The sequence below is a fragment of the Schistocerca cancellata genome, chromosome 3 (assembly GCF_023864275.1).
Source record: "Schistocerca cancellata isolate TAMUIC-IGC-003103 chromosome 3, iqSchCanc2.1, whole genome shotgun sequence".
NCBI lineage: Eukaryota > Metazoa > Arthropoda > Insecta > Orthoptera > Acrididae > Schistocerca > Schistocerca cancellata.
This window is the reverse complement of record NC_064628.1, coordinates 411,790,017-411,815,039: the sequence shown is the minus strand read 5'-3', so window position 1 is coordinate 411,815,039 and position 25,023 is coordinate 411,790,017. Positions and strand designations below refer to the sequence as shown.

Genomic DNA, 25,023 nt, shown 5'->3' with positions numbered 1-25,023 from the left:
TGAAATAATGTGTTAACATCAGAAGTAAGTTTTCAGACTTCAGGCTAGATCAGTTATTGTGTTAAAATTGAAGAGATTTGAAAATTTGTGAAGCGGGAAGTGTCAACAGTAGTAAATCAGTAATAAGGGAAGGACAGACAAATGAAAACATAAAAGGACAAATATTAGCAAAGGAGAAACAACAAAGCAGAAGAAAGAGCTAGTATATCATTTGGAAGGGAAGTGAAGACGACTACTCAATAGGATCGATTTTTGCTGTTGACAACCAATGCTTAATGGTAACCACGTGAGTTCACAGACTGACTTCCCTATTGCAGAAAGTTTTCGCTGAATGTGTAAAGAATTCTTTGAATAAATCTTAACCCTAGGACGCCCAAGCCTTTTTTTCTAACGCGGATGCCCAAGAAGGGAAGGGGGGGGGGGGGGGGGGGGGGGGGTCGGCAAGCCCACAGGTACTAAGTTTACTGACGAAAAATTACAACTTTCAAAATGGTTTATGTATTTTAACTAAGGCATCGGTTTATAAATGTTAATTGTTATAAATATCGGATTGAGTGAATAAAAAATTGACATATTACAATACAAAATACAGATGTGTCAGATGTGTTCATACACAATAGACTACTCTGAGTCCTCAACTTCAAGGCAAGAGACACTTCACAATTTTTTTCTGAATGTGTGTTACACACATGTTTATGCCACTGTCCACAATACTGTTTTGGTTTACTTATGTTGTTGTACTTCTGCTTTTTTGTTTTAGCTTCTCTTACACAAATTTGGCACCAACCTTTCCCTGCAGGAGGCTGACGTGCTTCTGTTGTCACTTCTTTGATGTTCTTTTGTAGAATAGTCTCCATTGATTGAACAATTTGGTTAGATAACCCTCTTGCATTGACACTTCTTTCTTCTACTTGCAATTTCCCTAGTTCCATCCCAGCTTTCAGAAGATAGAGTTCCCGTTTGTTGTGTTTCTTTTCATTCCGTCTTTGATGCTGCTGGATGAATATGGTGGTTGCATTGATAGCACAGATGTCGATGAGAGAGTAAAATACAGATAGAGGCCATCTCTTTATTCCCCTCTTGCAGGTGTACATGCGTGCCATTTGATCAATGGTATCAATTCCACATTTAGTAGAATTATAATGTGCATTTATCTCTGTTTTATTCTTCTCTCCTCCAACAGTGCCTTTATCTTGATGAATTGTTGACAACATCAGTAAGTTTTTACTTGGTTTCGTTTTTACTATGCAGGAGTAGGTTTAATAATGAATAAAAAAATAGGAATGCGGGTAGCTACTACAAACAGCATAGTGAACGCATTATTGTGGCCAAGATAGACACGAAGCCCATGCCTACCACAGTAGTACAAGTTTATATGCCAACTAGCTCTGAAGATGAAGAAATTGAAGAAATGCATGCTGAAATAAAAGAAATTATTCAGGTAGTGAAGGGAGATGAAAATTTAATAGTCATGTGTGACTGGAATTCGGTAGTAGGAAAAGGGAGAGAAGGAAACATAGTAGGTGAATATGGATTGGGGGTAAGAAATGAAAGGAAGCCGCCTCGTAGAATTTTGTGCAGAGCATAACTTAATCATAGCTAAAACTTGGTTCAAGAATCATGAAAGAAGGTTGTATACATGGAAGAACCCAGGTAAGACAGATTTAGGAACCAGGTTTTAAATTGTAAGACATTTCCAGGGGTAGATGTGGACTCTGACCATAATTTATTGGTTCTGAACTGTAGATTAAAACCGAAGAAACTGCAAAAAGGTGGGAATTTAAGGAGATGGGACCTGGATAAACTGAAAGAACCAAGGTTGTACAGAGTTTCAGGGAGAGCGTAAGGGAACAAATGGCAGGAATGGGGGAAAGAAATACAGTAGAAGAAGAATGGGTAGCTTTGAGAGATGAAGTAGTGAAGGCAGCAGAGGATCAAGTAGGTAAAAAGACGAGGGCTAATAGAAATCCTTGGGTAACAGAAGATATATTGAATTTAATTGATGAAAGGAGAAAATATAAAAATGCAGTAAATGAAGCAGGCAGAAAGGAAAACAAACGTCTCAAAAATGAGATCGACAGGAAGTGCAAAATATCTAAACAGGGATGGCTAGATGATAAATGTAAGGATGTAGAGGCTTATCTCACTAAGGGTAAGATAGATACTGCCTACAGGAAAATTAAAGAGACCTTTGGAGAAAAGAGAACCACTTGCATGAATATCAAGAGCTCAGATAGAAACCCAGTTCTAAGCGAAGAAGGAAAAGCAGAAAGGTGGAAGGAGTATATAGAGGGTCTATACAAGGGTGATGTACTTGAGGACAATATTATGGAAATGGAAGAGAATGTACATGAAGATGAAATGGGAGATATGATACTGCGTGAAGAGTTCGACAGAGCACCGAAAGACCTGAGTCGAAACAAGGCCCCGGGAGTAGAAAACATTCCATTAGAACTACTGACGGCCCTGGGAGAGCCAGTCCTGACAAAACTCTACCATCTGGTGAGCAAGATGTATGAGACAGGCGAAATACCCTCAGACTCCAAGAAGAATATAATAATTCCAATCCCAAAGAAAGCAGTGAAAATTACCGAACTACCAGTTTAATAAGTCACGGCTGCAAAATACTAATGCGAATTCTTTACAGACGAATGGAAAAACTAGTAGAAGCCGACCTTGGGAAAGATCAGTTTGAATTCCGTAGAAATATTGGAGCACGTGAGGCAATACTGGCCCTACCGCTTATCTTAGGAGCTAGATTAAGGAAAGGCAAACCTACGTTTCTAGCATTTGTAGACTTAGAGAAAGCTTTTGACAATATTGACTGGAGTAATCTCTTTCAAATTCTGAAGGTGGCAGGGGTAAAATATAGGGAGCGAAAGGATATTTACAATTTGTATAGAAACCAAATGGCAGTTATAAGAGTTGAGGGGCATGAAAGGGAAGCAGTGGTTGGGAAGGGAGTGAGACAGGGTTGTAGCCTCTCCCCGATGATGTTCAATTTGTATATTGAGCAAGCAGTGAAGGAAACAAAAGAAAAATTCGGAGTAGGTATTAAAATCTATGGAGCAGAAATAAAAACTTTGAGGTTCGCCGATGACATTGTGATTCTGTCAGAGACAGCAAAGGACATGGAAGAGCAGTTGAACGGAATGGATGGTGTCTTGAAAGGAGGATATAAGATGAACATTAACAAAAGCGAAATGAGGATAATGGAATGTAGTTAAATTAAGTCAGGTGATGCTGAGGGTATTAGATTAGGAAATGAGACACTTAAAGTAGCAACGGAGTTTTGCCATTTGGGGAGCAAAATAACTGATGATGGTCGAAGTAGAGAGGATATAAAATGTAGACTGGCAATAGGAAGGAAAGCGTTTCTGAAGAAGAGAAATTTGTTAACATTGAGTATTTATTTAAGTGTTAGATAGTCGTGTCTGAAAGTATTTGTATGGAGTGTAGCCATGTATGGAAGTGAAACATGGATGATAAATAGTTTAGACAAGAAGAGAAAAGAAGCTTTCGAAATGTGGTGCTACAGAAGAATGCTGAAGATTAGATGGGTAGATCACATAACTAATGAGGAGGTGTTGAATAGGATTGGGGAGAAGAGAAGTTTGTGGCACAACTTGACTAGAAGAAGGGATCGGTTGGTAGGACATGTTCTGAGGCATCAAGGGATCGCCAATTTAGTATTGGACGGCAGCGTGGAGGGTAAAAATCGTAGAGGGAGACCAAGAGATGAATACACCAAGCAGATTCAGAAGGATGTAGGTTGCAGTAGGTACTGGGAGCTGCATCAAACCAGTCTCCGGACTGAAGACCACAACAACAACATGTAGGACACCAAAGTTGCTGGAGGCCTATCTGTTGATGGGTCTGTGAACAAGAACATTGATGAATATAGCTCTCGATTTGACGTGTTCTTCATTATGTCTGGAATATGCTTCCTGTTTGACAGGAGAGTTCCTACTGTAGTAACTTTGTAGTCTTGGTATAACTCTTCCGCCAAATCCACCGATGTGTAGTATCGGACTGTAGTAATATTTCAACCAGTATTTATCACAGGTGCTACCAGACATTTGATGACAGCTGCTGAACCCCATTCTTCTTTCGTCAAATTCTGAACATTACCTGCATAGGATTCCATATTGAAGACGTATCTGTCAACTGCATCGGACATCATGCATCTAAGGATGCCCGATTTATCCTTCATAAATACCTTGAAGGGGCAGCGCCCTCTAAACAAGCTGAGCATGTCATCAATGGTGAGGTGGACCCCTGGTTTATACAGTAGTGGAAATCTATCATTCAATTTGTTGAAAACATCATGGATTGCTGTGAACTTGTCTGCTTCCCTTCTTAGCTGGCGGGTACTTTTGTCATCAAACCTTATGATTGCAGTAAGTTCCTTGAAACGTTCTCTTGCCATAATACCCTTGTAAACTGGCCGACCCATTAAGTCTGACTAAAGATTGTGTACACTGACAGAATTGTCCTTATTTGCCCCCATAAGTATCAGGATTCCTATAAAGGCATACAATCCTTTCTCATTACTCAAAGTAACATTTCGCCTAACTGCCTCTTCATTTGAATGTTTTACTATAACATCCATGATGTCAGGCGAAACAAGTAACTTCAAGGCTTCTCCAGGTGAATGGCAAAAACCAGTTCGAGTTACTCCTGCCTACTCTCTTACTATATTAGCAACAGACGTCCGAGGAATTCCAGGCTGTGTGGTTACGTACCTCCTTCGACTTGGCCACAATAACATCCTGATGGTCACTACCTGAAACTGCGCTATCTTTATCTTCTCTAACATCCACATCACTTTCTCGATCTGAATCATACTCCATAACACCATCCTCATATCCACTTTCACTCCCCGAGTCAGAATCTCCATCTAAAATTTCATTCAGAACTCTTTCTAAAGATGAGTCACGTATTATTTTAGTCATTTCTAAGTCTGGGTGTGAACAGTAGGGAACTGCACTAACTCACTGCAAGTTTACAAGATAAATAACAGCTGACTGACATCAACAATCACTTCCTCTGAAAGTAAACCGATTGTTGTGAAAACCAAGAATACCAACTAACAAGAAATTAACTTGCATTGTTGTAGAGATGAGAAATACGAAATCCTACTAAGGGAAATTTTCTATAGCATGGAAGCCTAAGGGGAGGGGGAGGGGGGATTGTTAGATTGTTGGACCCATAGTAAGTTTATAAGTTTATTTATTTTTACTTTCAAAGCAGGAATTTTCTATAAAATATATTGGCACTAACGTTTCATAAAATAGCCAACAAACAATAACTCAAACAGAATATGTAGTATGAAAGTTACTTAGGCAAAAGCAGGAGACATAAAAAAATTGTGGGTTCAATAACCTCCCCCCTCCCCCCCTTAGGTGTCCTAGGGTTAATTATATTTAGTAACATTAGTTTTATGGAACATTAAGAAATTTTCCACAAAAATTAAACAAATGCTTCTCACTATTTCAGTGGGCTTCCATAACAATGGAAGAGTACACACGTTCCATACGTACCATATGATCATCTCTTAAATCTGCCAAGAGAATGAAGATCCAAAGTATAAAAAAGAAACACCAGATGTACTACTGGATGTAGAAATAAGCAAGTCTCCATATTGGCAAAAATATGACCTACATGAAATTGACATGCTCAACAAAACACTGGAACAACCTTTCTAATAACAAGAAAATAATGACTGAAAAGATGTAAGTGACCAGGATATGTAAATATGCTGCACAGAACTCCACTGCTGAAGGCAATGCAATGGTACACTGCTAAAATCTCTTAAGTACAACGAATAAAAACAAGGAAACAACCCCTAGCCATCTTTTAGACATTAACTAACCTCTTAACCTGCGATTTAAGTTTTAAGTTCCAGGAGCCTGGGCCAAAAATGTAAACGCCAGGCCTTCGAGCCAATGCACAATGCAGCAAACCGGGCCAATGTTGTACCAATCATATACAAGTTATGGAATGTAAGTATATGCATAAGATCCAACTGGTTTACTTTTGAGAAATAGTTGATAAATGCATAAGAAGTGCAAAATGTCTAAGCAGGAATATCTGGAGGACAAATGTAAGGATGTAGAAGCATGTGTAACTAGGGTTAAGACAGATGCCACCTACAGGGAAATTAAAGAGATCTTTGGAGAAAAGAGAACCACCTTTATGAATATCAAGACCTCTGATGGGAAACCAGTCCAAAGCAAAGAACGGCAAGCTGAAACGTGGAAGGACTATCTAGAGGGACTATACAAGGGAGATGTACTTGAGGGCAATTTAATGGAAATGGAAGAGGATGTAAATGAAGAGAAGATGGGACATATTATACTGCATGAAGAATTTGACAAAGCACTGAAAGATCTAAGTCGAAACCAGGCCCCTGGAGTAGACAACATTTCATTAGAGCTACTGATTGCCTTGGGAGAGCCAGCCATGACAAAACTCTTCCAGCTGGTGAGCAAGATGTATGAGACACAAGTTCTTTAAAGAAGAATAATGGAAAAACTGGTAGAAGCTGACACCAGGAAAGATCAGTTTAGATTCCAGTGAAATTTAGAGACACGTTACGCAATACTGACCCTATGACTTCTCAATAGAGATAGATTAAGGAAAAAACAAATCTTCATTTATATCATTTGTAGAATTAGAGAAACATTTTGACAATATCGACTGGAATATATCTTTCAAATTATAAAGATGGCAGGCGTAAAATATAAGGAGCAAAGGCTGTTTACAGTTTGCACAGAAACCAGGTGGCAGTTATAAGAGTCAAGGGGCATGAAATGAAAGCAGTGGTGGAGAAGGGAGTGATACAGGATTGTAGCCTATCCACGATATTATTCAGTCTCTATATTGAGCAAGCAGTAAAGAAATTGAAAGAAAAATTTGGAGTAGGAATTAAAGTCCAGGGAGCAGCCACAGTAACTCTGTCAGAGACGGCAAAGAATTTGGAAGAGCATCTGAATGAATGGACAATGCCTTGAAAGGAGTTTATAAGATAAACATCAACAAATGCAAAACAAGGATAATCGAATGTAGCTGAATTAAATCAGGTGATGCTGAGGGAATTAGATTATGAAATGTGACACTTAAAGTAGTAGATGAGTTTTGCTATTTGTATCAGCAAGTGTTTTCTGAAAGTATTGGTATGGAGTGTAAGGAAATGAAAGTTGGACAATATACAGTTTAGACAAGAAGAGAATACAAGCTTTTGAAATGTGGTGCAACTGAAGAATGCTGAAGATTAGAGATATAAATCATGTACCTAATGAAGCAGCACTGAACAGAACTGGGGAGAAGAGAAATTTGTGGCACAACCCCAATAGAAGGGATCAGTTGGTAGCACACATTCTGAGACATCAAGGGATCACCAATTTAGCTCTGGACGGAAGCGTGGGGAGTAAAAGTCATAGAGGGAGGCCAAGAGATGAATACAGTAAGCAGATTCAGAAGGATGTATGCTGCAGTAGTTACTTGGAGATGAATAGTATTGCACAGGACATAATAGTGTGGAGAACTGCATAAAACCAGTCTTTGGATTGAAGACCACAAGAACAGTAACATTTGATAAGTAATTGCAGCCTCGTGTATTAAATGGGTTAGAAATACCACAAAATAAATACTATGAATCAATACAATTTAATGTAAATCCATACCACTTATCTCCAATTTCTGAATACATTCACAATTCACATAATTAGCACTCTTACATAAAGTAACAACATAAATCACTAACCTTCTAGGAATTGGTATCATTCGAAACAGATGGGTACATGTCATGCAACTTTCATCTCTTTTTTTCACCCACATTGTTTCACTACGTTTTTTTTATTTTTCATGCTGACTTTACACAGTCTTGAAGGCCTTCACTCTGATGCTGTTGGGTCAATATGCTTAGGAAAATGGGCCTGATGTTTTGCGTGCAGTGTCTCTGGTAACCCTCCACACAATACCTGTCCTTGTCCTTTTTGATCTGATTTGGTACATTCTGCAGTAATGATTCAGCTATTCCAATCCTTTAATCAAAGTAACTCTGTTTTTTCCATTATTTATTTTGTTGCACAAAATGTACAAATTGAAATGACCAAAGTCAAACAAGTGAAAGAAAATTTTTCAAATGCAACACTCATTGCCCTTATTATTTATGTTTTGAAAACATTTTGTGGGAATGGGTCCCTAATATTTAAGAACATATATTTTGAGATGCGAACTTGACGAAGCATGACATGTAACCGAGTGTGATGCCAAAAGATAACAAGAATTTATCACAAGCCTGGCCCGTACGGTGTGTTAACATTAATCAAACACTTTCATTAAAGCAAAAACACTAATAAGTGCTGTGCAAAACATTAGCAGCAACACTGTTGGATAATGTAACACTTTTTTTATTAATAGAAGCTGACACACAGACAGGAAACTTATCTCAACACCAAAAAGTAATTAATATAAAGAAATGAAATTTAAGGAATAAATTTGTCTACGTAACTACTGAAGTGATCGACATTGCGAGATCACAGGTTAATATAAGCCTGAGATAAGCTCTTGGAAATTGAAATGCTGGTACGTTAATAAGCAGTTGAACACAAGCATGCAGATTTGCATACATTGTGTTGTATAGGTGCCAGACGTCTGTTCGTGGGATGCAGTTCCATGGCTATTCCACTTGGTCAGTCAATACAGGAATAGTTAACACTGGTTGTGGATGATGCTGGAGTTGTCATCCAATGATGTCCCGCATGTGCTCAATTGGAGATATATCTGCTGATCGAGAAAGCCAGGTCAACATGTCAACACTGCAGAGAGCATGTCGGGTTACAACAGCAGTATGTGGGCAAATGTTATCCTGTTGGAAAACACCCCCGGGAACGGTGTCCATGAATGGCAGCACAACAGGTCGAATCACTGGCCTCCTCATAACCAATCCATGGCCATTACTGGCACCAACACAGACACAGATTTCATCGGAAAACACAACAGACCTTCACCCTACAACCCAATGAGCTCTCACTTGACACCACTGAAGTCACAAATGATGGTGGTTTGGAATCAGTGGAATGCACAATACAGTGCATGGGGCTCGGAGCTGTCCTTGAAGTAATCAATTCGTAACAGTGTTTTGTGACACTGCGGTGCCAACTGTTATCCAAATTGCTGCTGCAGAGGCAGTGCGATGCACCAGTCATATGCCAAATATGATGGTCTTCCCTCTCAGAAATGCCATGTGGCCATCTGAAGGCTGTTCTTGTGACCACACATTCCTGCGACTACCGCTGCCAGCAATCATGTACAGTGACTTTGTTCCCACCAAGTCTTTCTGTAATATTGCAGAAGGTAAATCAAGCTTCTCTGAGCCCTATTACATGACCTCATTCAAACTCAGCAAGGTGGTGTTAATGGTGTGTTTGCCATCTTAAAGGCATTCTTTACTAACATCAACTCACCATGTCTAATCTCAAACTTAACTAATGCTCATGACCATTACAGAATGTATTTAAAGCAAATCTGATTTGTATCCTCACAGTGGCACTACTAGCGAAACTCATGCTACTGGGGTGAAAATTGAGTAGACATCATCTTTCAGATGTAGGAACAAATGTACATGTTTACACTGGACAATTCCTTCTTGGTGTCGTGATTTTTTTTTTCCCCGTCAGTGTATTTCTATTGCAAGATTCATAATGAATATCGTCTCACTAAACAGCTTACTAAAATATGCACATTGATCCTAGGCGAAAAAGTAAACAGCTGCAATTTGCATGTAAATCCTAATCAGAAAGTTATTAAAAAACTATTCTATTTTCACTGTCGTCTACCATTAACAGAGGCACTCCTTTACGAGGTGGCTTTTATGTTTGAACATAGAACTTTTACAGACAATTTTAATTATTTTAAAAATCTGCTCATAGTTTTCAGTGGTTTACATCCGTATTTTATCTTGACTTTTATCAATGCTAATAATATTGTTAATAAACAGTTATAATCTTACCCCTGAGTTTGAATCCTTGCCATAGTGTGCTGCTGCACCCAGGTCTATCCTCTTAATAGGCTTATTGGAACGGACAGGTGTCCCAGCTGTTGGAGAACTTGCTGGCCTGTTGGACCGACGGTCACCAGAATCTAGACTGTCACTGTCCTTATCACGGTATTCACGGCCTGTCCGTCTACCTTCACCATCCGAATCCTCCCTTTCACCATCATCACTTTAAAATGTTGAATATAAATTAGCATAGCAAACAATTTTACAACTTACATTATTTTAGACTACATTTATCACGCACACACACACAGGAGCACGCGCACACACCAAATCGAGTAATGGTGGCAGCAGACTAATATATTAAATGACTGCACATTGATAATTAGATAACACAGCAGACATGAGTACAACATGGTAGGAAAAAGAGGGAGGGGGGGGGGGGGTTGAAGAGATTTAGTGTATTTCAACTTTCATGGAGAGAGAGGAACAAAGTATAAGGAACAGCCAAACCAAAATAAGACAGATGGAATTAGTAAGTAATCTGTTGATTACTTCAAAAGCACTTACCATAACTGTTCATACATTTATACCACTGTAAGACAAGATGGTCAACACCTTCATGGAAACATGTTGCGGTTGTGTAAGGAACCATGACGGTAGCCGGTCATACATCTCTTTGTCTGAAGTAAATTGACAGCCGTGAAGTAAATTGACAGTCGCAAATGTCTTTCTACAGTGTACCAAAAATATGGAAACCACATGTGGACATACCAACACTATATGGAGTGTGTGTAAGAACTTCCCAGCAAAATTTCTGCAGCATAGTTGATATAACCTCCACATGTTGCCGTCAATTTGCTTCACATGAAAAGGTGCACAACACCTGAGTACACTCACGGTTCCACCCACAAGCTACCACAAACATTTTTCCATGAAGGCACTAATCGCCTTGTCTCTCGGTGGGGATATATGTATTCACAATTATGGTACTTACTTCTGAAATAATAAACAGGTTACTTATTTTTTATGGTTAAGTTCCTCAATCAGTAAAAACAGAACCCTTACAGGATTACTTTGTTGTCTGTCCATCCGTCCATCCAACTATTAAATGCCCCTTTTTCTTCCGGAATGAGTAGAGGGTATCACACTGAAATTTATGTCACGTACTAATATCTGTAGTCCATTTGCAGTATATAAAATTTAAGCTTCTAAGTCAATGCACTCAAAAGATATGGTCATTTACATCACCTATTTTGATAGTTGCAAATTCACTCATCAAAACCTATAGGTGCTTTCCACTGACCTACAATTTTGAAAATTTAACAGAAAGCAGGCATCATAGTACAAGTAAAGGAAAAAAAAAAATAAAAAGATCAAAAAATTGTTAATTTGTAATTGTGTCGTCATCGTCACCACCACCACCACCACCACCACCACCACCTTCTTCTTCTTCTTCTTCTTCTTCTGCAGCTCTCCATGTTCCTCTATTTTGTTAAAACCTTTTCGTCTCTGAATAACTGCTGCAACTTACATTCTTCTGAATCTGCTTATTGTATTCATCTCTTCGTCTCCCTCTATTGTTTTTACCCACCACACTTCCATTTGCAATACTAAACTCATGATCCCTTGATGTCCTGGAATGTGTCCTATCAACCAATCCCTTCTTCTAGTCAGTCTGTGCCACAAATTTCTTTTCTTCCAATTTTATTCTGTAGCTTCTCATTAGTTACATGATCTACCCACCAAATCTTCAACATTCTTCTGTAGCACCACATTTCAAAAGCTTCTATTTTCTTTTTGTCCAAACTAATTATCGTTCATGTTTCACTTCCATACATGGCTACACTCCAGACAAATACTTTCAAAAAGGATTCCTAACACTTAAATCTACATTGAATGCTAACAAGTTTCCTTCTTCAGAGATGCTTTTCTTGCCACTGTTAGTCTACGTTTTATAACCCCTCTACTTCATTCTCTCTCTCCCTCCCTCTCTCTCTCTCTCTCTCTCTCTCTCTCTCTCTCTCTCTCTCTCTTTTTGCTGTCTGAATAGCAAAACTCATCTAATACCTTTAGCGTCTCATCTCTAATTCCATCAGCATAACCTGATTTCATTCAATTACACTCCACTATTCTTGTTGCACTTGCAATCACTGTTTTGTTTCTGTACAAGTTGTAAACAGCCTTTTGTGCCCTGTATTTTACCCCTGCTATCTTCAGAATTTCAGAGTATTCTAGTCAACATGGTCAAAAGTATCCTCCAAGTCTACAAATGCTACAATGTTGGTTTGTTTTTCCTTAACCTATCTTCTAAGATAAGTTGTAGCATTAGTACTGCCTCATGTGTTCCTACACTTCTACAGAATCCAAATGGGTCTTCCTCAAGGTCTCCTTCCACCAGTTTTTCCATTCTTCTGTGAAGAAACTGCATTAGTATTTTACAGCCATGACTTATTAAACTGCAAGTTCAGTAATTTTCACACCTGTCAGAAAATGCTTTCTTTGGAATTGGAATTACTAGATTCTTCTTGAAGTCTGAGGGTATTTCGCTTGTCTCACACATCTTACTCACCAGATAGAAGAGTTTTGTAATGGCTGGCTCTCCGAACGCTACCAGTAATTCTGATGGAATGTTGTCTCATTTTGACTTAGGTCTGTCAGCGCTCTGTCAAATTATTCTCGCTGTGTCATACCTCCCAGCTCATCTTCATCTATGCCCTCTTACATTTCCACAATATTGCCTTCAAGTACATCTCCCTTGTATAGACACATTATATACTCCTTCACCCTTCTGCTCTCCCTTCTTTGCGTAGGGTTGGTTTTCCACCTGAACTCTTGATACTCATACAGGTGGTTCTCTTTTCTTCAAATGGTCTCTTTAATTTCCCCTAGAGATATATGCATATACATTCTTACAATTGTTCTCTGGCCATTCCTGCTTAGTCATTTTGCACTTCCTATCAGTCTCTCATTTTATACATTTGCATTCCCTTTCACCAAATTTATTTGTTGCATTTTTAAATTTTCTCCTTTCTTTACTTAAATTCAATATCTCCTGTGTTATCCAAGGATTTGTACTTGGTGTGATCTTTTTAACTATTTGATCCTCTGCTGCCTTAATGATTTCATCTCTCTCAGCCATCCATTCATCATCTACTGTATTCCTTTCCCCTATTCTACTCAATCACCTAATACTTGCTCTGAAACTTCGACCACCTCTGGTTTTTTTTCAACCTAGCCATGTCCTATCTCCTTAATACCCAAGTTCTTGAAATTTCTTCAGTTGTAATCTACAGCTCATAACCAATAATCAACCAGCATCCACATCCTCCCCTGTAAAATTCTTGCAATTAAATATCTGGTTCTGAAATCTCTGTCTTACCATTATATCATGAACCTGAAACCTTCTGAAGTCTCCAGGTCTATTCCATGTATACAACCTTCTTTTATGATTTTTAAACCAAATGTTGGCAATGATTAAATTAAGCTCTGTGCAAAATTCTACCAGTTGGCTTCCTCCTCCATTCCTTCTCTCCCCCCCCCCCCCCCCCCCCCCCCAGTTCATATTCCACCTACATTTTTTCCTTCTCTTCCTTTTCCTAATTCCAGTCCCCAATCAGTATTAAATTTTCACCTTCCTTAACTATCTGAATAATTTATTTTATCTCGTCATACATTTCTACAATCTTTCTTCATCTATGGAGCTAGTTGGCACATAAACGTATACTACTGTGATGGGTGTGTTCTTCATGTCTATCTTGGCTATCATAATGCATTCACTATCCTGTTCATAGTTGCATACCTGCACATTCCTATTTTCTCTTTCACTAGTAAACCTACTCCTGAATTACTCCTGTTTGATTTTCTATTTATAGCCCTGTATTCACCTCACCGGAAGTCCTGTTCTTCCTGCCGCCAAACTTCACTAACGCCCACTATATTGAACTTTCACCTATCCATTTCCCTTTTGAAATTTTCTAATGTACCTATGTGATTAAGGAATCTAACATCCCAAGCTTCAATCCATAGAATACCAGTTTTGTTTCTCCTGATGATGACATACTCTCACGTATCTGGAGATCCGAACGGGTAGGGGGACAACATTACCTCCTGAATATTTTACCCATGAGGATGCTAATATTTAACCAAACAGTAGAGCTGTATGCCCTTGGAAAAAATTATGGCAGTAGTTTCCCCTTTCTTTCAGCCATTCACTATACCAGACTAGCATGGCCATTCTGGCTGATGTTACAAGGCCAGGTCATTTAAACAACTAGACTGTTGCTCCTGCAACTACTGTAAAGGCTGCAGCTGCTGCCCATTTTCAGGAATCACACATTTGTCTGGCCTCTCAAAAGATAACCTTCCATTGTGGTTGCCCATGTGGAGTGACTTTCTGCATAGCTGAGGCAAGATTCACGATTCGTAATGATTATATCATGTCTTTTTTTTGTCAATTTTTGTCCATCTGTCTATCTGTCCACCTCTTAAGACTTCTTTTTCTCAGGAACGGGTAGGAGTATGAAGCTGATATTTATGTCAAATACTGTACTAGCAGCTATAGACCCTCAGCAGTCTAACAAACTTAAGCTTGTAAGTCAATGCACTCAAAAGATATGGCCACAAGTTGTGTAATTTCATACTCAAAATCAATTGTCAGAGCCAGTAGATGAGGTGTTTATATACATGCCTATCGGTAAAGCACATGCCTGAAAACAGTGGTCGCAGGTTCAAATCTGTTGGCCCACAGGATTTTCAATCTCCCTTTTAATCTAGCCTTCATTTCTCAACTTTGTTGAAGGGTCACCAGAAACAATACCTGGTTCAGAGTGAAGTTAAAGTATAGGTGCACTTTACCCAGTTGGATAACTGGGGTAGGTTAGAGACACGTAAGTTGCCGACGTGGCATCCAACAGGAAGACTTGCACCAGGCCATAGAGCCACATGAAGTAGCAGGAACAACAACCATCATTATCACCATCACCTACTGTATTTACTCAAATCTAAGACGCACTCGAATCTAAGCCGCACCTGAAAAATGAGACTCGAAATCAAGGAAAAAAATTGTTCCCAAATCTAAGCGGCACCTGAAATTTGAGACTCGAAATTCAGGGGGAGAGAAAAGTTTTAGGCCGCACCTCCATATCGAAACAAAGTTGGTCCATTTTAATATGAGACACAATTTAGGTCGAATGAATGACAATACAGCTACAGTAGTTTCGTTCTAGTCGTGAGCTTAGCAGTTAAGCTTTACCAGTAGCCATTGCTATGCGTCAGGCGCCCCGTCCATATTTATACGGTACCCTTTCTTTTTCACGTGCTTCACCTGGTCTGAATCAATTGCTTATTTTTCTGTGATCTGATAAGTGCCATTCTCTTTGTTATAGGTGTTTACGTCACTCTAAGCTGAAAATGCATTACTGTACTGTGTCCTGCACTGTTTGTCGCATTCTGATAATGAGTATTTACGGCCTGTCGCCGCTCGCGGCATGGCTTGCTTTTGTGCGCGCTACTGTCGCTTACAATAAATAAAAGAGAGAGGAATCGTCTCATTGGCGAAACAATGGCAAGAGACTGCTATTTGTTGTTACTCACATTGCTGCTTTCTTTGATAATGATCAACAAGAACCAAAAGATAAGACTGCGTGTGATAGAAGATGTTCTGAACGAGAGTTCATTGAAAATTTTTCTCCGTTTGAAAATCTTTGCAGACGCCTCTTTAGTACATTACATTCTGCACAGAAATTAGAGTCATCTTAGATTTAAAACTCTAGCCAATTATCGTGCTTCATTTCTGACTGTATCACTATTAGGCATAATAATACGAATATAAACATGACATGATATGTATATTCTTCCGTGTTTGCCGTTGTCTCACTCTAGTTTCGTAGTTTATTAGGCAGACAGGATTTAAATGAGATAGCAGCAAACACGAAACAATACATGGCAAAATGTTTATATTTGTATTAATCTTATGGTGAGGAGAACACTGCATGTGATTCACAATTCATACAAGTTCCTATCAGCAACCATCTCTTCTCACAGGTAGGAATAAATTCAGAATGTAGAGTTGGCCATATTGAAAAACGTCCCAAACAGTCTTGCCAGTCGGATTTTCGTAGTACATTGAAATGCTGCTACATTCGAAGATGAACAATACGGAATTTGTATTTACTTCGTTGGATAATGTATGAAAATGCAGTGGTCGAAACTCGAGGTGGAGAAAAAAAAGCTCGTCTTCTACATTTTTTTTTTTTTTTTTTAATGACACAGAGGTTTTGGCGCCAGTATTTATCTTTGTGCCTGCAAAGCATGCTTGTGTAGCGCTACATATATTCAACGGCACAAGTTAGTTGTGGCGGCACCTACCAACATTTTTCAGAACTTCCGCTTACTTTGCACTCGATTCTAAGCCGCAGGCGGTTTTTTGGATTACAAAAACTGGAAAAAAAGTCCGGCTTAGATTCGAGTAAATACGGTATACATATAATAAAGTTTGCAAGAAACCCACAGAGCACTTGCCCGGAGCCCCCACCCCCATCTCATCTGTCTCGTTTTCATTCGACTACGTCATGTACATAACAAACCACACTTTAGAGCAAGGCAAGGAGCAAGCCATCTTCAAGCATAGTGACTGGAGAGAAGTGTTCTGTCCCATATTGTGGAGAAAATTAATCCAGGACATTTCCAAAATACATTAAATAAATTAAGTGCCAGGTCAGAGAAGAATGCAGTTTAGCACCTGTAAAATAACAATACCAGAAAGCTTACCAATTTCATGACTCTGGAGTGCATAACAAAAATTGTTTTGACTGACCAACTACAGCCACCACAATTCAGATTTACAGTCATATTTAGTTTTCCCTGCAAGACTGGTGGACAAAACAACTCACTATGCTGACATGCATCTTAAAATTTACAGAAGACAGAATTCCATGCAACAGGAACAAGAAGTGTAATACAACAATGGTATTAGGAAAGAGAACTTCTTGCTGCATAGAAGATGTTTTGAGGACATAGAACACATTCAAAATTATTGTAGTTCAGTTCCGCAAACTGTTGGGTTAAGGTGACCATATTAAGATGTGTAAGTAATCTGCCTAGTAGTAAATGAACATTACAAAAAGTGATCGCTGGGGTCATTCACACTTGGTTCATTGTTGCTTCCTGTGTGGTACAGAGGGGAATCCACTCACTGATGACACTTGTATGAATCAATGTAAAGACCTCTCCAGATGCTCTCCCAAGAACAGTAAGGTTATGACAGAATGAATAGGAACCTTGAAGAATTAGAGAACGGTTGTCAGTGGAACTTATTTACTGAGACCAACACAGAGCGCAGGTTGCAGTACAGGAAGAAACTAATTGTTGCAGTTCTGTCAGGTGACAGTAAATCCACTGCTGATCCACTGAATTATGTTAAGTGTGTTCTGGTCAGGTAGAAATGGCCAGGAAGAGGGGTCATGCTCCAGGATCACTGTCTATCACAGGTGAGGGTGGAACAATGTCGAAGACCATCAGTTCAGTGTCCGATAGGAAGGGGGACATCTGGTGTCTCCGAGGTCATCAGAGTAGCACACCCTCCGAGATTTCTTCTTTTTCTGTTTTGCTGTTTTTTTGCAGTCCAGAAACTTGTAAGAGGATATTCACTGTGGATTTAGGAGCAGGCACTGGTCTGTAAGTTTGACAGAAGAAGGTTACTGAAAGGGACTCCTGTCGTCAGCAAACACTGGAGGAGGAGGAGGAGGAGGAGGAGGAGGAGAATGCTTCTCCGGCCACGAGTTGGAAATGGTTCTCAAAGAAAGTGCTGAAGCAAGCACAAGAGTGAAGTGCCTATCACCCTCGGGTATAATTTACTACTGGAGCTACCAAACAATCGATTAAGTGAACCTGGTACTACTGAAGACCTGGCAGCAGTAGTGGCAAAGTCGGTATCATGGAGAGATGGTATAAACTATCATGTTTAGTTTCCGAGCCTCAAAATGTGAGAGGTGATATGGCTTCTTCAGCTCCTTTATTTTGTGTTCCTTAACTGTGCAGCATACTTCAGGGATGGAGGAAACTGGTCATTCCCACAATTTGCACAGACAGCTGGTAGCGCACCCACAGTGAATTTTGGTGAAGTGAGTGACTATCATCTCCACAAATTGGTCGCATGTACATCGGGAACACACGTGCCTGAAGAGCTGGCATCTGATGCGCCATGATGGAGGTGGGAAATATGGCTTCATGTCTCCGTGGTAAACCATGATTTTAACCTTCCTGGAAGTGAATCCCCCTCAAAAGTGAGCATTAATGTTGCAGTATCAACATTGTTGCCTATCAGACTGTAACATACACAACAAATGAAGTGGATCCCTCACCACCTCTCCAAGCGACTGTGTAGTAGTTCATCCATCATGTGTTAGGCCCAGCGAAAAATTAAATCCTGCACGGTGTTTTGGTACCAAATACATCAGCAAGTTGTGAACAACAGAATACACCTGAGACTGGGAAGAATTTGCCACCTCAATTGAGATGGAACACTGTGATTTACCAAGGAAAGAGAGAGTTACCTAATTGTTTCTCCACAAAGTACATTGGCTTAGTAGAGAGAAAGGACCTTCCTCAAAACAGGAACTGACAGGACAAAGTGTCTGCAAGTGGACTTGTTTTGCATTCCTTCCATGCAATGGTCAAGGAGGGTAACTTCAGTCTGTTAAGTATGACCGTGGTTGGGAAAATGTATTTGACAACAAACTAAAACATACATATGTCTGTTCAAGAAATTCTGGAACATTTGTAATTTCGCATCAATAGTGTGTTGGAGCAAAATGCAGTTGGCATCCCCGCACACATCTGTATTTAATGTGAAACTGGCAGAAGTTTCATTGTTTTATGTCTGTTACTGTTTAGTGTTGTATTGAGTAGAATATCGTGTGCCACACTTTGCAAATTCTGAGATGGCAGAGTTAGAGGAGCAATGTGCACGCATTAAATTTTTCATGAAACTGAAGAAAACCTTTACAGAGGCACACCAAATGACTCAGAAAGCCTACAGTGATGAGTGCTTAAGCCATACTTGGTGTTACAAATGGTTCGCATGGTTTAAAAATGGCTGGACAGAAGTTAACGATGACCCTGGCTAAGGATGCCCTTACATATCTACTGATGACACTCACGTCATGAACATAAACAAAATTGTGCATGCCAATCTAAGATTGTCTGTCCAAAAGATTGCAGAAGAATGTAACCTTTCAGTTGGATCATGTCATAAAATCCTAACACAGCATCTCTGGAATGTATCATGTTGCCACCAAGTTCGACCCACAGCTCACGAGACAAGATGAGAAAGATCTTCGCCTTGCAGTCTGTGAAGAGCTTTTGGATCATGCAAATGAGAACAAGATGTCACTTAAGGGAATCATAACTGGTGATGAGACTTGGGTCTATAGTTATGATGTTGAGACCATGGTTCAATATTCACAACGGGTGGGGAAAGATTCTCCAAGACCAAAAAAAGCTTATCAGATCTGATCACATGTCAAAGCATGCTGACAATTTTCTTAGAATTGGTCCAACACAAATTCATGCCACGGGGACAATCTGTTAATCGACAATGCTATGGGATGTGTTGCGATGCCTGTGAGCAAATGTGAGAAAGAAATGGCCTGAAATGTGGTGAGACAATTCATGGCTCTTGCATCACAACGCACCCGCACATTCATCCCTGTTGGTGTGAGACGATTGGGGGGAAAAAACCACTGTGCTGCTTCATCCCCCATACTCTTCAGACCTGCAGAACCCCACTGAAAGGGTGGAAATTTGTAACAAAAGAAAAGGAAACAGTGTTGGGAGTGGTGTTTCAATTGTGGAGGAGAGCATTTGGAACGAGACCATACATAATAAGTAAAAGGTAAGTGCAGAAAAATTTTGTACACAAAGTTCCAGAATTTTTTGAACAAACCTTGTACATAGATAATATATGAACAAAAGAAAATGCAATTACAATTAATATGTCCAGTCACCTAAAGTGTTGGCAATTGCTTGTCATCTCCAATGCATGCTTGAAACTAAGTTTTCTGCATATTTATGCGGAAGACACCTCTAAATGCATTGAATTTGTGTCAACAGCTGTTTCAAAGTGGAGATCATTTTTCCTTGCAACTTCTTTTTGATGTAAGACAATACATTTTTAACAGGATTAGCATCAGCTGACTGTGAAGACCAATCCAGTACCTGCACACTTTTATCCCTATTCCAGTCGCTGCAATGCCTGCTTCAGTGCTCTGTATCATTGTTCTCCTGCAGTATCCAATCTTCATTTTTGTTGATGAACCAACATTTGGCAGTCGGCATCAAACATCTTTGATAAATGCAATGTATAAACTGTACTCATGTTTCTTCTTGTGTATCTCAGTCAAGAATTGAAAGTAAACTAATTCTCTATGGATGTTGCATGGAGGACAAAGGTTACCTTCATCGGGCTGTAATATCTTTTATCATATGTGTGTAATGCCGATCACGCTCTTACTTTATGGACTGTACATGTGGTCACAATAATCTGCAATGAATTGTTCTCAGTCTGAAAGGACTGTCTGGCAATCCTTCCAACCACCAGCTGACAACTATGGTCTTTACATGACACCGTATATCTGCCATGATGCTGCCTACTCCAAATGGGGGCTCCCTCAGGGCAGAAATTCAGAAATGAAAGAAGTCATATGCAAAAGTTTGCATCACCAAAACTATCGTTGGCAGTTTTAAAGAAAGTTTCAGGTCCTTAAACCAGTAAAATGAAGAAGGAATATATTTTAAGGCAACATAAATGAACCACTTTTGTTTTGGTGATGATACTGTACTGTTTGCCTCTAGTACGGATAACAAATGGGAGAACTTGATAGGGCAAACGTGGAAATGGTCTAGAAAATTAATTAGCATAGGACTAAATTTGTAATCAACGTATTTACCAGAACATAGTATAAACTGACGAAGTCATAAGACATATATATTTTTTATTTATGGAAGATTAAGACAATGACTCCATGGATAGCAAAAAACAAATTAAAGAGTAAAACTTTCTCTGGTTGCTTCTAATGAACAATATGAGCTTTTAAAAAATAAACTTCTTATTGGTCTGAAAAGAAAAGTTTACAATCACTGTGTATTGCCAGTTTTTACTTACAGCAGTGAGATCTGGACCTTCAGTGTTGAAACTATCTAAATCAAGAGAAGCTCAGTGAGCAAAGAAAAAATGCATGTTGGAAAAGACTAGGAGAGAGAGAAAAGCAAACAAATGGGTCAAGCAACATACTAGAGATCAACATGTAACTATAACATTGGTGAAAATTAAATTGGAATGGTGGGACAAGTTGCCAGGTGAATAGATGGACTAAGGGAATTATTTGTTGGATCACAAGAGAAAGAAAAGACAAAGATGATGACCTGATGGATGGTGGGCGTATGACATTCAAAAAGCAAGAAAAAGTAATAAAAACACATGCAGCTGAAGGCAGTAATGCACAGGGCACCCCCAGAAGCAGGCTTTCATCCAGTGGTGGATGTCAAGTAGCTAATAATAATGATCACTGAAGTCTTGGCCTATGCAAAGCAGGAATATGCCACATGTAAACCCAAATTACTGAAAAATTCTATCACAAGTGCCTCACTATTAACAAAAATTACACAGAAAGGCATGTAGTAACCTAACTATTGCTCTCATGTTATAACATTTAATATAGCTGGTTAAAATGTGACAAAATAATTAGTATATCAATGAAGATGAAAAGCAGCCTTTCCTTCTCGCCCCATTTGGTAAGTCTCCCCTGACCCAGGGTTCTGGTCAACTTTTTGTGAACTCTCACCACTTTTAAATCTCACCAGTCCTTTTCCTTCACCCATCTTCCTTCCCCTTCAACCCGTCTGCCAGGATGAGGAGCCACTGGCTCTGAAAGCCTACAAATCTTAAATACCTTTATATTTGTGTTCTCCTTCTCCCACTTGGTGAGTAGATTTTTTATTACTCCAATAAGCAAATAATCAGTACGTCACTAGCACTGTAAAATTTTATAATTTTGAATACTCTGCAATCCATGTACCACAGGGCCAAGTTCTCTCCAGATGTGGATTACAGACGTTATCTTACCAGGAACCATTCAGGGTTGTGTTAATTTCAGCCACTACAGATTGATGTACCTCCCACTGAGCCATTTATCTTCCACTGGTTCATAATACACTGATGCAATGTCTAGGTCACAGCAATCAATCCCTCCCCAATTCCAATTTTTGTTAGTGACTGTCTTTTCAGTCTCATTTTCTCAAATCTGCATCTACCCTTGTATCCTACACAATGACATCTCCTGTCCCTAGCTTTTGAGTGAAGAATGGGACTTTGGATGTACTGGACTTTCTTCTCTGCTTGGTACCTGTGCTACAATACCTTTAAAAAAGTCGTAGAGGCAGTGAAGATGAGCAACTTTACTGTGCTCTTACATTTCATATTCTCTGGAGTCCCAAGCTCTCTTTTAGTGCTACAATAATAATAATAATGAATTTAAGTTTGTAGGCTTCCATGGCCTGTATCATTTTGGATAAAATAATTTTGGGTACTAGGCCATGTCACTGTAAACTGCTAAAACCACTAAATTGCTGATGTTTTGATCAGTTTGCTGCTGTCCTAAGACTGTGGCAAATTGATTGAAACCTCAGCAATTTACAATGACACAGATAAATTCCCAAAATTATTTTATCCTAAACAATGAATTTTTCGGTTAAGTAACTTGAGAAGACAATCAGTGAATGTAGGAAGGCAATCAGCTTAGACTCTTCAGCACACTACCATTTGTTACAATACTCAATAAAAACATGATAAATAGTTATTTAAACATATATTCCTTAGTCCGGGGTGTATCTCAGTTACCAAAGGGGTCGCAGATGGTGGATAGCGCTTGCTCCTCAAACAGGGTTAGCTATGAATATAGATGGATTCGAGTAAGTTGTTACAGATGGAGGTGGCAGGATCAGGGGGAGTGGAAGAGTAGCACATGGTGAAGCTACATTTAGTAAGCACCAACCACATATGCTCATGTTGATCCTGTGTCAAAGAGAGTGAACAGCACTAAGTGTTGATCCGCTTTCTTGCTGACAGGGATTAGCCGAAAGACTAAGGTAAGAAAAACTCAAACAGAAAACCAAAAGGCAGAAATCCCTCTGTAGCCATAGATAAGCCACCTCTCTCTCTCTCTCTCTCTCTCTCTCTCTCTCTCTCTCTCTCTCTCTCTCTATCTCCCTTTTTTTGGGAGGGGGTGGGGGGTAAAAACTATGACTGACAGGTCCCAGTCCTCCTAGTTGGAGGTTGGCAACAGGTTACCAAACTGTCCTGGAATAATAATTATAATTACTAGTGCTACTGTCACAAGACCCTCAGATAGGACTACTGATCTCTAAAAAACAACCTAAGCAAAAATATGGACTCCAAAATGAAATACTACTAAGAACCTGGATCGCCAGGAGCCTATGCCAATCTGGGGCAGCAAAATGTGTTTTAAGGCATGTGGATAAATATGGAACAGACTTGCTGGCTCTGCAAGAGACAAGGTGGACAGAAATGATCTTCAGAGGAAAGGAAAACTATGACATGTTACACGGAGCATCAGAAGCGAACCATTCAATAGGTACTTGTGTACCAGTCGTGTAGATTTTACATCAATCAACCCCAGAATCTCACTTGCAACAACAGATAGCGAGAAACACAAAGTCACATGTATAAACTGTCAACCATCAGTGAAGAGTGTGAAAATATAAAAAAAGTATAATCTACAAGGAACCAGAGATGATCTTGGACAATGTACTAAATGAGCACTACAAAATCATCTTGGGAGATCTTAGTCCAAAAGGAGGAAAAGAAGCAGCCTTCAAGGTAACCACTGAGAAGCACAGCTTACATAATGCGAGCAATTATAACGGTATTTGTTTGGCTAACTCTGTGACTGCACAAGGCATGTTTGTGTGGAGTTCTGTCTTTGATAAAAAGAGAATACATAAATGCACTTTGGTATCTGTGGATGGAAAGACAGTGAATTAGATTGACCCTGTAGTAGTAGACACTGGAATAAAAAAGCTGGTGTGAAATGTCACGACAGCAAGAGATGATGAATGTGGATAGGACCACTCCATCGTCAGAGTAGTGATGAAGGCAAAATATAAGAGGCATTTTCAAGATCAAACTGACCAACTTTTCTGAATTATTGGGGAATGAAGAGAACAGAGATTCCAAATAGATCAGAATTGGAAGGTAACTGCAGATGCCATTAAAGACACAGCCCAAAAAAAGTAGTTGCAAAGTGAATTAAGGTAAAACAAGCTGTTTGATGAGGAATGGAAGTTATCAGAGATAGATTGGGGCAAATTACCCGGGGTACGAAGTACTATGCCAGAAGGGAAACCAAAGCTCAAAGAAATACAATGGCGAACAAGGCCACATTACAGAAAGCAACGAGAAGATATGTAAGAACCATCATGGAGGAAACTCAAAAAGACTGATGCAAATGGATGTAAAGAACAATACAGGAAAGCAAAGTGGTTTAAAGGAAAACCAAACCACCAACACAAATTCATAAAAGATGCCTATGGAAAGGCATTAATGGAGGATCAAAGTATTTGGAGAAGATTGACAGACTACTTCAGGAACCTACAAAATTTCGAAGAACCAACTGAATCATTCTAGTGTAATGATTTGGTAGCAGTGGATCCCGATAACCTCCACCCACTGTCAAGAAGATACAAAAACAAATTAAAAACCTTAAAAATGGCAAGCACCCAGGAGAGGATGGAAGTCCCACTGAGCTTCTCAAGGCTTGGGAGAAAGCTCTCTGCTCCAAAACATAACTGATTTAATCTGGGCAAAGAAGACAGCACCAGGACCATCAAAACCAGTCCAGATCTGTGAAACAATGTACAAATAACCTCCTCTTTGTAGACATCAAGAAGGCTTACAATAGTATCCATAGATGAGTCTGATTAGAACCATATGCTGTGTC

General features: G+C 39.4%; 1 protein-coding gene across 2 annotated transcripts in view; it reads right to left on the bottom strand.

The window, feature by feature from the left end:
- LOC126175160 (clathrin interactor 1) overlaps positions 1-25,023 on the bottom strand; it is a 201,940-nt gene that overhangs the window by 118,567 nt on the left and 58,350 nt on the right. For both annotated transcript variants that reach the window (XM_049921744.1, XM_049921745.1), the window contains exon 7: positions 10,019-10,232. In XM_049921744.1, coding sequence (XP_049777701.1) covers positions 10,019-10,232 — 214 coding nt within the window. The remainder of the gene's footprint in view (positions 1-10,018; positions 10,233-25,023) is intronic.